Source organism: Chanodichthys erythropterus, chromosome 18 (assembly GCF_024489055.1).
Source record: "Chanodichthys erythropterus isolate Z2021 chromosome 18, ASM2448905v1, whole genome shotgun sequence".
In the NCBI taxonomy this organism is placed as follows: Eukaryota; Metazoa; Chordata; class Actinopteri; order Cypriniformes; family Xenocyprididae; genus Chanodichthys; species Chanodichthys erythropterus.
In genome coordinates this window covers 26,931,318-26,948,460 of record NC_090238.1, presented here as the reverse complement: position 1 = coordinate 26,948,460, position 17,143 = coordinate 26,931,318, and the positions used below count along the sequence as shown (strand labels likewise).

The following is a 17,143-nucleotide window of genomic DNA, read 5'->3' as shown; positions in this document are numbered from 1 at the left end:
TGCTGCAAAGCCTGTTGAAAAGAAGCCCAGGTAAACACAGGATGTGTGTGTGTGTCAGTGTGAGAGGGTATGTATACTTACCCACCAGTGTGGGTCATCAGTTGCTGTCACTATGATGACCTCATTCTTAAAGAAAGCCAGCTGATTGGCACCGACCTGTCTGCAGTCAACTAACGCTCTGACCTTCTTGGGTCTCTCCCTTAATGAGATCTAACACAGAGAGAAAATAAATACTTGAGCAAGTTAAAGCTGGATACACAACACAACTTTTAAAATCTGAACAGGTTTAAAGCACTAGGCATCATACAGTTGCTACACAGGAAATACTGGGCATCATATACTACCGGACTTTCAAACTTTCCGAACACAACCAACAGAAACATTCACCTCGATGCTAAGAGATGCATGACAAAGGACTGGATGAAATCATGGTCTGAGGCAAAAAAAAAAAAAAAAAGTGTGCCCAGTATGCAATTTTCTGTGAAATCAATCGACTCTGACTGTCCAAAATCTGCTGACTGCCTATGGCTTTCGGCCATTAGTATCGACTCCTACAGACAGCAAATCTGGGCAAAAGTCATGTGGTGTATTCCAGCTTTTACATATACAAATTCATTTCATTTTCACATATAAAGGAATAACTGAGACAAATAAAAGTAAATATAATATGTAAGCATTGGGAAGAAAAATTATTTCGCAAAATAATTCGGCTTGTTACCATAGCATTTTTGCGCGACCGAGGTGGCGGCAGTATGATTGGCACCGTGGCGCTGTTGTTAGCATTAACTGGTGGAGATGTAGAGTTGGGAGCCCCGCCCACGGGACTGCAGTAGAGTTCCTCCTGACTGCCTGCACCCACTGGAGACGGGGTCGAACTCTTCCCCTGACTCCCGTTGCTCGTGCGGCGATATGACGTCGTCTTCTCTGAACTGCAAATACACATTATATTTGAACAATGACCAATCAATATACTACACACATATACATACAAACAGAATGTCCAAAAATTATTCGAAAAACAGTAGGCGAAAAGTCCCTGGATGACCTACTGTTTCCGCCGAGATTCTGAAGTATGCATTTGATGGACACTTGGGATAAGTGTCCCATTTTTATCTTTATCTTATCCGAAATTTCATTCATATTACCCATATTTATACTATACAGAACATACTTTTTTAACGGTCGCAAAGTAAATTCAAATTCAAATATAGTACCTACTCAGACAGTACTCAATTTTGGACGCAGGGAGTGACTAACCTGACGGGTCCTCTCTGACTCTGTGGTGAGGTGGAGTGATTTTTGCCCTCCGCCCCTGAGAAAGGTCCCTCCCAGAACACCGTCTGTCTCTGTCCTTTTGATGGTCCCATGGTGTGAGAGCGCGCAGATGTCTGTCCAGAGGACTCGGTCACATGGGACGTGGTGCTGATTCTCTGAAAGCAGCCAGTGGGGTGGGAACTCTGGCGGTAGGGGGTGTGAGTCTCTGGAATGGAAACCGAAATCTGAGGATCTGAACGACCTGTGGGGACACAAATTATCTTTGACCTTGCTGTGGTTTGTCTGAAATAAACCTGCAGGGTTTCTAAACATTTCTTATATGCAAATGAGCCCAATTTAGCTTCTCAGAGAACATCTAAATCTGAAATAGCAGACTTTCAAAAGTCAATTAAAAGCTAACAAATAATATCTCACCTCTCTGTATTGCTTTAGCTGGCAGGGGAGGTGGCATGGAGCTACCAGTGGGGGCGCTGTTGTTGGGCGGATTTTCATATAGGAAGTCGATGTTCTCATAGGTCCGGGCTGGACTGCTTTTATTTAAATTCCATGCAGACGAGCAGTGCCCATTTCTGCCAGAAGGGGGCAGTGGAGACCGTGAGCCCTTAGAATGGGGACTCACCTAAAACAAAGTTATTGAACATTATTATAAAACACAACAAAGGCATCTACTTCCATTTATCATCATCCACTGATTCATAAACTCAAATATTCATAATGCTAGTATTTTTGTCATATTGCTGAACCAAAGATACCCCTTAATATATAGTGAAAAATGCATATTGTATGAAATAGTTATCTCATTACAGACCCTTTCGTCCAGATCATCTTCACTGTCATACATGTCCTGTGGCATCTCCCATGGGTATTCAACATGGATTTGAGAGTTAAACTTCCCATTGTGGGCCAATTCCAGCTAAACATACACACAGAGCAAATGTAAGGAAACATAATATTTCACACTACTATCCTATTGGAGAGCAAATCCAAAAATCAAATCCAGCTCTATTTCATTCATTTATTTATTTATTGTCAGTTTTATACTGGAATGAGCACATGGTCGCATGATCCTTGACCCTTGCATTTGCGACAGCTAATGGGTTTGCTTTATGTGATGATACTATTATATGCAGGGAAGTTGAGGGGAATTTCCTTATGTAAACAGTGTCATATGAGACTTCAGGATATTAAACAGGATAAAAATCAACCTAGAGATCATATCTCTACAAACACGTGCTCACATACACACATAAAGCCAATAAAAGCTTTGCGTCAGCTGTTTCTTTTGTGCAGTATGTGATACTCACCAGTTCGATACACTGCATGTGCTGCAGTCTCTTGGCAATGTCAAGAGCCGTCTCACCTGCTGAGTTCACTAAAGGACAATCAGAAAAATGGAAGGGTCAAATGTCTATTTATCTATCTACCTATCTATCTGTTTATCCATCCATCCCATTCATAGTTGGATTTGTGTGTATTATTGTATACCTGTGTGTAAAGCAGCCTTTGCTTTGAGTAGAAGTTTCAAACACTCAGTTTTGTTGTATAATGTACAGTAATGAAGAGCTGTGTTTCCTTCTGCAGTCTTCTTTTCCAGGCAGCCACTGAGAAAACACACACACAGGGTGGTCAGCTGATGGACATTCTACTGGGTGCTGACAGATCTGTGACATTAGCAGATTTATCTCACCAGTTCTGAGCTAGAAAATCCACCAGAGCCAGAGAAGTCTTCTCGGACATGCGCACAGCTAAGTGAAGACCGGTCTCTTTCAAGTCCTGTGAGACACAGAAGAGAACAAGATAAAGTATCTGGGTGCTGCCAACTGGCCACCATCTCAGTGAAACAAATGTGCTGTTGGATGAGGAGTGATGGAGAAGATTAATGAATTAGACAGCGAGTTGGTGTAATGCAATTCTCTACTTGTGAGTAGATGTGTGTGCTAAATTCAAATAGTGATTCAGTCACTGAATCATTCAAGTCAAATTCTGTCTTAGAAAAGATCCTTCAGCCAAATAACACACATATCCACAAAACAAACTCAAACACAAGTACAGCAGTCATTACACAGCTTGTGTTCACTTCCTGAGTGGGCTGAGGAGAGGGGAAATCTGATTAGAGATGGAAAAGGAGGAAATACAGAATTACAGAGAAAGAGTGAATGATGTGTGATTAATGACATCTAACCACACAGATGTCTCGTTTCTGTTTATACATGTTCAGACTGATTAAGAGGAAATTAACATCTATGTAACTAAATTACAGGGAGTCTCATGTGACAGATGAACTTTTCTGAAAGTTCAAAACATCTCAAGAGCAACCTTGAGATCATTTTGTTATCACTGTGGATGCGGTGTATGCGTGTATGGTGGGTTTGAGTGGTCTCACCTGTCCGTCAGGTGTGGCCACTGGTTTAGACAGGTCCTCCCCCTCTGCATAGAGCTGAAGCAATGACGTGAGGTCCTTGCTCCTCACAGTGTCATACACGTGGCACACTTCAGAGTGTTCTTTCGGGAGGACGTAGCGGCGCTCTGCATACTTCGCTACAATGTACTCCTTCCTCGCTGTCCTGAGACGCACAAACAAAAGCAAAATGTGATAAGTCAAGGCTAAGCGACTTGTAAAGTGACAAAATGTTTTTTAAAGAGCAATATGAAGCAGTATATCTGAACTGCACACTAGGACTTACATGTCACTTTTTGGGAGGGGCTTGATTGCATCATTGGGTAGGTTGACTTCCATGATGTCATTAAACTTGGCATTTCCAATGCTCACTGCCAACTGTGAACCAAAACACAACTAATGAAACAGATGTTTGCAGCAAACATACAAAACTAACAAACACCACAGAAATTTAAACACTACATTCATGCATCCAGCTTTATGTTTGGTGGTTTGTAATTACCTAATAAATAGCACTCATGTATCTAGAAGCATTGGACTTAGGGATTTCTTTTGCTTTACTGTCAGAGGTAAAAAGTTCATACAAACATGTGCAGATGAGAACTTGTGAGTAACTGCTGACTCAGTCCCAGTGAATTATAAGTAAAAACACACACACAAAAAACTAGTAAGTCAGTAATGGACTCTGAGGTGATAATGGAGAAACGGAGGCGAATAATCTCTTTCAAACGTATGACAACACATTTACAAAAGTAAATATACTGAAACATGCCTATTTATATATGAATTTGAAAGTGAAAGTGACGTGAAGGCTAAGTATGGTAACCCATACTTGGAATTTGTCCTCTGCATGTAACCCATCCAAGTTAGTGCACACACATTAGGAGTAGTAAATAGTGAACATAGACACACTGCAAACCGTGCACACACACACACACACACACCTGGAGCAGTGGGCAGCCATTTTGCTGTGGCGCCCGGGGAGCGATTGGAAGGTAAGTGCCATGTATCAGCATGATAATGCACCAATACACACACAAGACTGGTTTGAGGAACATGAAAGTGAAGCTGAACATCTCCCATGGCCTGCACAGTCACCAGATCTAAATATTTTTAGCCACTTTGGGGTATTTTGGAGGAGCAAGTCAGAAAACAGTTTAGTCACTAGCCACTGTTCTGGATGAGAAATGGCTAAAAATCCCTCTGGCCACTGTACAGGACTTGTATCGGTCATTCCCAAGATGAACTGATGCTATATTGGCTGCAAAAGGAAGCCCTACACCACACTAATAAATTACTGTGGTCTAAAACAAGGTGTTTCAGTTTCATTGTCCAACCCCTGTGAATATATATATGACATATGTGTGTGTCGTGTGTGTTTACCAGGAGTTCAGAGGTGCTCAGCACGTCGAGAGTGAGAGACTGAATTCGTGAGTGATGTACTCCGAGCTCACGATGGATTCCTGAACACTCAATACAGGTAAGGATGCCCAGGTTAGTGGAAAGCCAGGTGGGATCTAAAAAGCACATCACACTTCATTCAAACATTTCTTTGTCAATCTTTAACACCTTTTGCTGACTAATAAAAAGTTTTTCAAGAGATCTTAATGATGATGCAGTAATTCTGAGGAAGAGAATGCTGTTATGCATTGCTTAAATATTTTATTAATCTAACAAAAATAAAAAATAAAAAGAAATACATATGCAAACCTACATTTTGATTTAATTTAGAATAACAACACATAGGATTTCTATATTTGTAACACTGTAAGGGGTCATTCATCTCATGTTTAAAAACGTAAGACACAGGGCAGTGGAATGAAAAAAAACTCAAGGTATAGAGTTGAAAATATTTTAACTTGAGTGCTGCATATTTAAAATCTGTGTCATGTGCAAGATGCTGCAAAAGACGGGAGTGCAACGATTGAACATGTCTGTCTAGAACATTAACAGAAAAACAATGGAAATGCTATGCAATGAAATGCAAAAATGCATTCAGTGTGAATGGCCCCAAACAGTATTTAAATGCACTATGATCCTCTTGTCGAGACCTGGAGCTCCGCAGTCGCAGCAGGCCTCATTGCCGGGCAGGTTTCTCAGGCCTGAGATCACAGCTCGGACGAGCTCCTGCAGACCGCTGTCCTGAAACTGTAGCTGATCTCCACCTAGAGCCGTGTTCAAGGCCTCCTCCTTACTGTTCTGCAGCACGGACACCCATCTGCAGGAAGACCGATAGAGAGGTTACAAAAAAAATGAATTCATAACTCTGCCTAACCAATAGTGACCTTTCAGATACATCCGTTATGTCTTTAACATTTCATTGTCTTTCTTTATCTTTCTCTTTCCTGTTTTATTCTATCTCTCATCTTGAGGAGCAGGTTTTGATCCTGCTCCTTCCTGCATGTTCATACATGCTGCTCTGCAGTGTGTGATAGAGATTTCTCTGCGCACAGGTAAGTGTATGCGTGTCTGCACTTACATCATGCATTCTTGCTCATCCTCGGCCTGGAAATGGTATGTGCGGTTGTCTGAAAGAAAAACAAGAGAGAGAGAAAGAGAGAGAGAGAAATCTAGTTAGGTGGGCCTTTAAACAGAAGGAAAACAAGGAAAAACTTCCTTATCTATGAGAAATAAACAGACAAAAAAAAAAAAAAAAAAAAAAAAAGGCCAGACTAGCCATCTACACACACCTACACACCTATTTCTCAAAACTTTATTTACATACTTCTGAACACCTACATGCAACACTTTGTCTGGTTTAATGTATTATATTGTATCATATTTCCGTGAATGAATCACATACAGGTCAGTTAAGCCAGCATCAGTGAATTATTTCCAACCATGCATGTTGAATTCATCCCTGACTAGTCCTTGGATATCTTCAGAATAGCATATTATTCTTATTATTCCTTCAGTATATACAGTAGAAAATATACTGTACATATTAAGCAAAAGTTTGCATAGAAGATCCAGATGATGTAACACGTTTATCAAAATTTGCAATATAAAACACAGTACACTGTACATCCCACAGGGCAATGTCCTGTGACGTGAATAAAGCAGAAGCAATTGTATCTAGAAATTTTAAGGTAAAGGCTATTTGCACTTAATTAGCATTGAATGCTATTTACAGTAAGTTCAAATAGTGATAGATACTATTTACACTAAGCAAAAATAGCAGTATTTTCTTTGCAGTGTAAATAGCTGTTAGATGCTATTTAGCCCATTTACCTTTTTGCCAACAAGGTGGGCTATTTGAGCTTAGTGTTGGAGAAAGTTACTTTTAAAAGTAATCTGTTAGAATATTGTGATATAATCCATAAAAAAAGTAACTAACTGCATTAGTTACTTTTTATGGAAAGTAACACTTTACTTTTTCTCACCTGGGCTGGGCTTGTTTGTTTTTAAACAAAAAAGAAAAAAAAACACAAATGTGATGTTTAACGAAAGCCATTTTTGCTTTTAAGTATGGTTGAATCGGATCATCAAAGGTCAGCAGCCAAGACATTGGTTAATACATTTAGTCTAGAACTAAAATAAGCATCATGTTTACACAGCGCACACGACGCCTCTGCACTTTACTCCTGATTTCTCTAAACATTGGGACAGGAGAGGTGACAGTCAATAAATAAGAAAACAAAGTAACTTGTTTGAAAAAAAAAAAAATGTTTTATTGTAAATCTAAAAGTAATGCGTTACTTTACTAGTTACTTGAAAAGTAATCTGATTACGCAATTGATTATGTGTTATATGTAATCCGTAACCCCTAACATTGGCACTTGTAAATAGATGCTCAGAATTTTAGAAAAAAACTAAAGTATTTACTAGTATATCCAATAAAGGCGTGTGAGAGCAACATAGCATATTACTGCATAAACCGTATCATGGAACATTTTTCACTTATTATTTTTTTGTGTATACACTATACGGCACACTATTTATTAATTAGCAAGCTAGTTTTCCATTCCAAACAGTCCTTACCATACCATAGCTGAGAGGAAAAAGGTCAAAGGTCAAAGATCAACTTACGTGTAACTAAATCAAATGTTCTTTTTTCCTCAGGGTTGGGCCGCACCTGACAAGTCAGAAGGTTAAGCTTTGCGGGTGGTCTATTGATCTGAGAAAGAAAGAAGAGTTATAACATGCTTAAAAGGCATTCTCATCACATAGCTCATATGTGGTCACTCATTAACTCAAATGCAAACAAATCTCACTTGCAATTATAGTGTGTGCAGGATTAATGCTAGAAATGTGAGTAAAAGCTTACAACGTTGCTAAATCGTTGAACCTGGAAGCACACACACAGACATAAGCAAAACTAGTAAAACTTCTGGCTTTTGGTAATGTGGATGATTCCAGATCAAACTGCTTTATGTGTTTTGGCCTGTAGTTTGTGGTTCGGAAAGGAAATAACTAATACATGAGCGATGACTCTCTCTCTCATGAAGCATGGGAAATTTTGATTGCATGTCCTGAATCTCAAATAATCGCTCTAGAGACTCTCGGAACAGACAGTGTATTATCACTAACGTCGGTGAACTATTTGTGCTGATTAAACAATATTCACACAAGCAAGAGTACTGTTGCCCTGATTACCGCAGTGCATGATTCAGCCATTGGATGTTAAACAGAAGGTTTGTAGACAAAAAGTTATTAGTGAGTACTTTGTAATGCCCCTCAGCCAATCGGATTCATAGACTATAATATAATATAATGAAGTATGTGTAACTGGAAGGTGTTGAGCTGTGTGTTTGTCTCTCTTAAATCTCACCGTGCTGTGAGAAATGGTCAGGCAGCCATATTTAACTCCACACTTCCTCTTCTGCCAAACCTTTCTGATCCTGAAACACAAAGATCATGAAAACCCATAACAATCCAAATTCAGCATTCATCAATATTATCATCTTAAAGGGGACCTACTATGCAAAATTCACTTTTTCATAAGGTGTTTGAACACCACAGTGTGAAAAACACCACAGCCTATAATGGTAAATGTTTTATTTATTTTTTTATTATTCCCAAAAATCAAAAGCAGTTTCTTCAAACGAGCTGATTACGATTCTGTCACGGGCTGTGGGCGGGGATTCTCCCTACGATCTCCCTACAATCTGCCCTAAAAGCGTAGACACAGCCCTGAGTGAGGAGGACCATTTCTGTATCAATGTCTGCGCCAAAGAGGCTTTACATGTGTTGTGTTTTGGGATGTACCAATGCACATAAGAGTCTCCACAGACTCCTGCCATCTGAGACACTGAGGACATTGTGGTTACATTTAATTTTCTAAGGAACTGCCCCAAAGAAAATCTGTACAGTTTTATACGTTTGTGCCAATAATTTGGTAATCTCAGTGCGTGAGACTGTCCTGTTTTGTTGTTGCCAGTGTTCTGGCTATCTGTCCTACGCCGGAGCATGAGCCTCTTCTCGAAAGGGGGTCGAGAGCACCAGCTCATTTGCCTTTTTAAAGGGACACACACAAAAATGGTGCATTTTTGCTCACCCCCAAATAGTGGTCAGTGTTATAAAAAATGATTGGTGGGGTATTTTGAGCTAACACTAACTTCACATACACACTCTAGGGACATCAGAAACTTATTTTACATCTTGTAAAAAGGGGCATAATCGGCCCCCTTTAATAACTCCATACCAAAGGTTTACTACAAAGAAATATTAAAAATATGTTTTGAAATAACAAAGTTATCTACCCCTGGGGCTGTAAGGGGTGATGGGGGTCCACAGAATCTATTAATGTGATTTTTTTTTTAATATTTATACCAATATAAAAGCAAATTACTTTTAACTATTTTTTTCCCCTCACACAAACAAAATCATCTCATTTGGTGGACCATGACATCAAAACATTTTTTTGAAAATGTATAGGTTAGATTGCTTTACCATTTAAAATCATACAAGCAAAAATAACTAGTAGTAAATTATTTAAATTGACTTAGCAGCTCACTAATAATGTTACAATCATTAATTAAATGACAACAAAAATGTTGATGATGTTTATTCGCACAATGATCAAAACCTAAGTAGTTTGGGTGGATATGGGCATGTGTGTGTTGTGAGCTGTAGTTTTAAAAGAGTGCAAGTAAGACTGCAGAGCAGCAAGAAACTAAACCACATTTAATAGACAACATCTGTATGAGAGGAACACTGTGACAAGCACACACGCACTCTCAGCTGTGGGCCTGAAGTCAAAAAGCTCAGACTGATGTTTTGTGCTGCTAACTATCTATGCTCCATGACTCTCTCAGGATATTATAACTCATTCCTTCATTTTGCTCTAAGCTTAAAAAATAGAGGCATATATATCATTACACACGCTGAAAGCTGTGTGGAGACTGTTTCCTGAGGAACATACACTCAACCCCATGTGACTAAATGCAAACAAGAGCTGAATACTGCATCATGTCTGGAAAGCCTTAAATAAGTTCAGGTAATAAAAATAAATAGTTCAACTGTTGTTGTTTTTGGGGAGGGTTTGTGACCTTCTCAACTTAGGGAAGTACACAGTAACGTTTAACTCACCCATCGCTCTTCTTAAGAAGGAATCCAGATTTCTCTGTGCCATATTTCTTATTGCCTTGAGGCTGGTGGATGCTATATCCATGGCCAGAGTTCTTCCTATTTAGAAAATCCTGTAATGACATAGAGCAACATATTTATCATAATGGTCCTCATCATCATTATCATCATTCTCATCTCTGAACTTGCTGAAATATAGTCTTTAAAACCAAAAATAGCTGCAGATGAGCCATTTTCCAGTCCCTCTGACTACATTTGTGTAGAAAATGCATTAGGTGGTTTTTGTGAGTTGTATTTATTTTGGAAGTTACCTCTTTGCCATCCACCTGTAGTTGTGTTCTAAGTGAGTCACGCAATTGAGAGAGCTGCTTTACTTCTTCGTCCTGCTCATGACGAACCTGGAAACCAATCACAGAAAAGTTACATGGGGCTTGATTTTGTGTAACGCAATGCAGTCTTGGGATTGGTTAATATAAGTTATACATGTAAACAAAAACACATTTGACAACAGAGCAGTTATAGATGACAGAGACTACAGGCTCACACTGGAAAACATCCCTCCATTTTGTAATGAAGTCCAGGACCAAACCAACACAGCCAGAAATCCTGCATTGCTTAAAGCTGGTGAAATTATTGCTTTGGCCCCCAGAACAAAATTCCAGCAATTTCTTCCACCAATTTGCATTAAATACTTTTTTTTTTTTTAAGGAAATCATTCCTCTCGGAAAGCTGGCTTGTGGTGGTTTCATTTTTGAGTTTCACTTCCTTTTATGTGCTTAATGCTGATTAGTTATGATTAAAGGAGGACAAGTTGAAACAGGAGAAATATCAATTCAAAAATGTTACCCAAACCAGATCTGTCATAAAACACATCGCAACATCAATTCCACATGCCCCATCCTGTCTTCTCCTCAAAGTAACAACAAAACAACTAACTTTAATACATGAAAAACCATTTAATGAACACCGTTATTATTGTGTGATATTCACTCTAGACCGGATCATATCTGTTTACAACCATGACCAGACAAGACTTGCAGAACAGGGTCCATGATGCTGCCGGGAAACATTATATTATGTTTATTTTAAAAAAGATTTTGGTTTACTCTTTAGGGAAATTATAATGAGACAAATCCAAGAGTCTGGATGCAATTAATATAATAGCTTGTCTTCAAAACTTTGTGACTTTCCTTGCCATCTACTGCCTGCATATGCAGCTGGTTTCTAAGGGAGTATCCTAACCATAAAGAAACTGTGACTGATTTTTGCAACTATGTGTGTCATAACTTCATGTAGTGCAGTGACTCATGCAAGCAACATAGCTTGCCAAGTTAGTGCTATAGTTAGTGCTATAGTATAATTAGCATAAAAATACCTAGCTTACATATGTAAAGAGAAAAATAGTCAACTGATCACTAAACTAGTCGAAATGCATTTTGGGATTGCTTTCTCTGTAAAAGATACATGCAATTACCGTTTTTAAAGAAGAAAAATTTTGAGAATGCTGCTCGCTAGAATTTTTAACAAAGCTAATGTGTGTGCACTAACAAAAAAAAAAGTTACCTGATATTTAGTAGAAAGAAATTTATGACATGTAACATGGAATATTTCAAACTAACTGCATATGCCAGACTAGACATGTAAAATCAATGATAAAGATCAAGAGAAACAATAATTATAAAGAAACAAGATAAGATCTACTCATCACCTCTCTAAATTTAATAGGAAAACAAAACAAACAGCCTAGTTAGAGTTGCCCTTCATGATCCAAAGTCAACATGTATGAAATTCACTAACATTTTAAAATACATCTTGATATATTCCTGAAATACACTTTGTAAAGTGTAGGGACTCTAGGTTTGACAAGTCTATTACCGTATGTACGGAGGCTGCTAACTTCTCCACAAATGGACTAAGATTCTCTGCAGCCTTCAGTCCGTCCTGGAAAAAACTGAGAACACACAATAGCAGTGTTTAGTGGTCTCAAATGTCAATGACATCAATACACACACCCACAAAGCCACAGCGATTCAATCCTTACAGAGCACTGTTGAGTGAGGATCAGGATTAAATCTTTACAGTACAGTTATTCATATTTATCTGCGATTCATATGCTGAATCCAGTGTTATAAGGGGCCTTAAGACATGGTTAAGTGTAGGCTAAATGCCTAGTTTTGTACCAAAGCTAATTTAGGTTAAATTTGCATCTGAAAAGCAAGCTGGTGCTTCAGGAGGATATGAATTAGTTTTAGACGTACTTAAGTTGGGCTTGAAAGTACTTGATCAGGCTCTGCAGCAGATCTGGACCCTGACGAACTTTCAGCTCCTGAATCTTCAGTAAATACTGTTTAAACAGAGAAAGAGAGAAAAAAAGCCAGTTATGCGTCAGCGGTCAAAGGTCAGTCCCACTCGTGTCGCAAAGTTGTGACTCAGCACAAATCAAAAGTAGATGAATACAGCACAAAGACTTTTTTGCACCAATCTGCAGTCCTGGAAGAGTCAATGTTATTTGCCAAAAGTTATAGCCAGTCTGCAGAATTTGGGCAGTTAAGAGTTGACAAATTTAACAGAAAATCACATAGTGTATTATCCGATTTTTAGCTTCAGACTATGTTTCAATCCAGTCAGAGAATTTCAAACATGTTTGATATTTTGAGCTGATTTAAGAACACACATTGTAAAGGCAGAAAAGGTGAAAACTTCTGCATTTTCTGTCTCTAAGTGACTGTCACATGTTCAGTCAGTTTTGGAAGAAATAACGCATGTCTCACTATAAAAAGAGAACAAAGTGGAGACATCTGGAGCTCTGCGGCTGGGAAAGGGAGCACTGCAGGACACTGAAAATCCCCCTCTATTTGATTATTCCTCCACTTCACTCCTTTCCTTATTCTTTCTATTACCACAGCTGGGTTCAAACGGCATAGCCCAAATTTCCCCAGTCCCGCTAACTGCCACGCACACAGTGTATAGAACTAGGACATGTCGCCACCGAGACATGTGGAATGAGGTCATCAATAACCACACATGCACGCATATGAACACCACGTGGTCTCAAACAGGACTGCCTCTCACAAACACCCCAAAGCTTCTTGGTTTTAGGTGACTTCAGACACTGCCACATACTTAATAAATTTACAAAAAGTGTGTTTAACACAACAAGGAGGTTAACAAGCTGTGGTAACCCAGGAATTACCTGTTAAGGCATACACATACAGCTGTACTAACCGCACTTATTCTCCCTGAGATGCTCACACAATGTGGTCGTGGTCAGGTTCATTCTGCACACATTTCATAGTCTGTTAACTGACGCCCTCTTATAGCCTCATATACCTCACACATCTGCAGCTGGAAGTTCCTTCTTTCTCTTTCCATGTCCTCCACTGTGTCTGTCGATTCCAACCGGATCAGCCCATGCTGTTTCTGTTTCTCTCTCCTTTCTCTCTCCAGCTTCCCTCTGAAAAGCCAAAATGAATAGGGAAAAACGGAAAAGAACATGATGAAACTCTAGCTTAGCAGGTGAACCAAGTGGTGGTCTTATACTAAATGCTAAAGGAAGTTGTGTAGCAGGAGAAAAATCTGACTCTGAAACTCACATTTTTGCATCATAATCCTTCCAGCTTTTCTCCATCTGTTTTTTCAGCTCCTGAAAGAGAAAAAAGATACACAAATTTAAAAAATATATATATATATATTTAGCTAACTTGTGGGGAAAAACTTATCCCCTAAGTATAGCTAAGTTAACCCCCATAAACTCACCACACACAAACACCCAGTGCTTTTGGATATATAATCACACACATGAAAACGTTTACTTTGTGTCGCCCCTAAAAGCTTCATGCAATAGCAAAGGCCACTCCACCTCATTGTGGAAAATTAATATTGCGAAAACAATAATAAAAGGGTGTGTATCAAAACTTGATCCCAAAGCCCTGCGGTACGTCTCCACTCATCATACAGGTTAAACGCATAAAGAAAGGTGTGGTGCAGCTATTGCGCATCTTGACTTTAGAAAAACACAATGCCCCAAAAAAGCTACATGCCAAAGATAGTTATAACACTTTATCCAATGAACAAAACAATTTGACACATTATTATGGACTCTTCAAAAGGATCTTACTTCCTTTAATTGATTTCAATTACACTAAATTTGGGTACAAGGTGACATTTTTGTCACATTAGTCCAGTATGATGATGCTGTGTGACGTAGGTGGCTGTTTCACTCACCAGCCTGCTGTCTCTCAGCTCTGTCTTCAACACATTCTCCAGAGGGAATGAAATTATATTGTTCAGGTTTTGCACCTACAGAACCAACAGGAAGAGCACAAAAAAAAAAAAAAAAAATTAGAAAATAATGGAACAGGGACAGAAACCAAAAAGAAATTTACAACAACATCTGACAGTTGATCATAACATAGTTCAAATGTTAATGTAAACTCTGACTCCCTTTTCAAAGTAAGTGCACACATTTTTACCTGGTAAGACATAACCCTCCCTTATAAAGTCCAGTCTGGAGGTACGAATGCTCGCAAACCAAAAAAATGCAAAAAGTTAAAACTCTGTTTGGGATTTCTCCTTGGCCAAGCACATTAAAGTGCTGAGCAAGTATAAATCTTCCTTAGGAAAGAATGTGTGAGGAAAAACCCACTCCAGGACGAGAGAAGAAACAGGCCTATTCATTTCAAACCAAGGACAGCCTTTTTGGACATATGAAATGTTTTGTACATGTACTTTCAAAGATCAAAGGGACAGTCATAGATTTCCAAAGCAAACAAAGAGATCTGATAGTGACAGGACAGAAAGGTCAGTGATAGGATTGTACATTATATCTGCCACTGTGCTGTCAAACACACCTTGGCTGACCACTATTAAAAGACACTCAAACCCCCAGTAAACACTTTAATACTCAACATTAAAGATTAAAGACATATTATGCTACAAATATGAATGTAAATTAGAAGCAATCATGGGAGTTATCTCATAATGGTGCAGGATTTGGATTTATAACCTTGCAAAATTGATGTTATACATATAAATCTTCATGAATATGAAAAATGGGCTTGACTAAGGGAAAGTTGTAGCCCCCACACAAGGGCACTAAATCAAATGAAGTTTATTTTCTTAGCAGAGTTTCTGTTGTATTTTTTAAGCTGAGGTTCCTGTCTCTGGTGATTATTTGATTGACAGCTCAGTGGTCAGACGCTGTCCACTCATGCTCTCAGGTCTGGTATAAATTACCATTACCATGGAAACTATCAGTGGGAGGGTTCCGGGCTCTGTGGTTTGAGGGGCCCTTGCCTGCAGCTGTTAAACCCCTGCTGACACACACACACACACACACACACACACACACACACACACACACACACACTACCTCTCCCACTCCCCTGTGTACTTTGTACAGCTGGAAGTCTGCTGTTTCTTATCCAAAAATATATCGAGCCACACAGACACAGACTCAAAGGTGCTTTTTGAATAATAATACTGGCAAGTCAGACTGTTCTTGAATATTTCCTGTCAAATAAGGTGGAAAATCTTCATGTTGGCCTTGAGTTATACAGGTAATTAACATCTACGCTTCACTGAACTTTATGCTGCACCTGGAAGATGTTTTTTAAATAACTCAATTTGTGGTCAACTGATATGGGTTTTTCAATGACCATTGTTGATATTTAGAGAGCAGGATGGGTGATGTTTAAGGCTGGGAGTCCTTAGGCGCCTCACGATCCGATCTGATTCTGTTTCTGGGAATCAAAATTCAGTTTTAAAACAATTCTTGATCTACATTTTTTATAGGATGAATTATTATTACCGATTTATTTCCCCACCCCTATCTATACATATAATTCAATGATAGAAAAAATTAAATCTTTTAAATATAAATTTAAATATTAGAATTTATATTTAAAAGAACTAAAATAGAAAAGAAAAAAAAAACGATATTTAGACAGACAGACAGAAAGACAAACAGACAGACAGACCGACAGACAAACAGATAGACAAACAGACAGACTGACAAACAGAGACAAACAGACAAACACACACACAAACAGACAGACAGACAGACGGACACAGACAAACAGACAGACAGACAGACAGACACACAGACAGACAAACACACACACAGACAGACAGACACACACACAGACAGACAGACAGACAGACAGACAGACAGACAGACAGACAGACACAGACAGACACAGACAGACAAACAGACAGACAGACAGACACACAGACAGACACACAGACTGACACACAGACAGACACACAGACAGACACACACACACACACACACACACAGACAGACAGACAGACACAGACAGACAAACAGACAGACAGACACACAGACAGACAGATTTGTAGTTTTAGCTCAAGATGGCATCCTGCTCACCAGGTTCTTGAAGAGTGCAGTGATCTCTCGTGTGAACACAGCCAGGTTCAGGAAGCCTGTGGAGATCTCGTTATTATCCTGCGTCAGGTGACTGTTCCCCAGATTCTCCAGAACCTCTATGTACTGCTCCTTATTCTCCACATGATCTGGGAACACAAAATCACACAATCAACATCTAGACAATCCTGTCACTGACCTTTATACAGATAGATAACAGAATACACAAGAAATCAATGTGAAAATATGTTTGCAGCCTACTTCTTTTCCATAATGTGACATTTTCATGTGAAACAGTATATTCATTAAAAAAACAAAAAACAAAAACAATTGTAGGGTGGGACTTGATTTTATCCATCAGGAATTGACTGGATTGGAAAAGTCTCTTTACCGTTGTCCAACACATGTACTGTCAAAGTATGTACTGCATCTTGACCATTAAAGATGTGCGTACACTACCTTTCAAAAGTTTGAGGTTGGTAAGAATTTTTAATGTTTTTGAAAGTCTCTTATTCTAACCAAGGCTGCATTTATTTGATCAAAAATACAGTCAAAAC

The 17,143-nt window shown here is 38.9% G+C and overlaps 1 protein-coding gene across 4 annotated transcripts in view; it reads right to left on the bottom strand.

Annotated features, from left to right (window-relative positions):
• The window catches only part of asap3 (ArfGAP with SH3 domain, ankyrin repeat and PH domain 3), a 32,085-nt gene that overhangs the window by 2,003 nt on the left and 12,939 nt on the right, over positions 1-17,143 (bottom strand). The window contains exons 3-25 of one of the 4 annotated variants that reach the window (XM_067367238.1): positions 16,590-16,735; positions 14,426-14,500; positions 13,795-13,844; positions 13,532-13,655; positions 12,460-12,545; positions 12,077-12,152; positions 10,513-10,599; positions 10,205-10,314; positions 8,445-8,514; positions 7,703-7,790; positions 6,153-6,201; positions 5,725-5,891; positions 5,057-5,190; positions 3,960-4,051; positions 3,659-3,839; positions 2,963-3,048; positions 2,761-2,876; positions 2,580-2,647; positions 2,084-2,188; positions 1,690-1,894; positions 1,258-1,516; positions 719-929; positions 86-210 (exon numbers count right to left, since the gene is read on the bottom strand). In XM_067367238.1, the coding sequence (XP_067223339.1) occupies positions 86-210; positions 719-929; positions 1,258-1,516; positions 1,690-1,894; positions 2,084-2,188; positions 2,580-2,647; positions 2,761-2,876; positions 2,963-3,048; positions 3,659-3,839; positions 3,960-4,051; positions 5,057-5,190; positions 5,725-5,891; positions 6,153-6,201; positions 7,703-7,790; positions 8,445-8,514; positions 10,205-10,314; positions 10,513-10,599; positions 12,077-12,152; positions 12,460-12,545; positions 13,532-13,655; positions 13,795-13,844; positions 14,426-14,500; positions 16,590-16,735 (2,710 nt within the window). The other 3 variants (XM_067367237.1, XM_067367236.1, XM_067367240.1) reach the window with 3 other exon arrangements.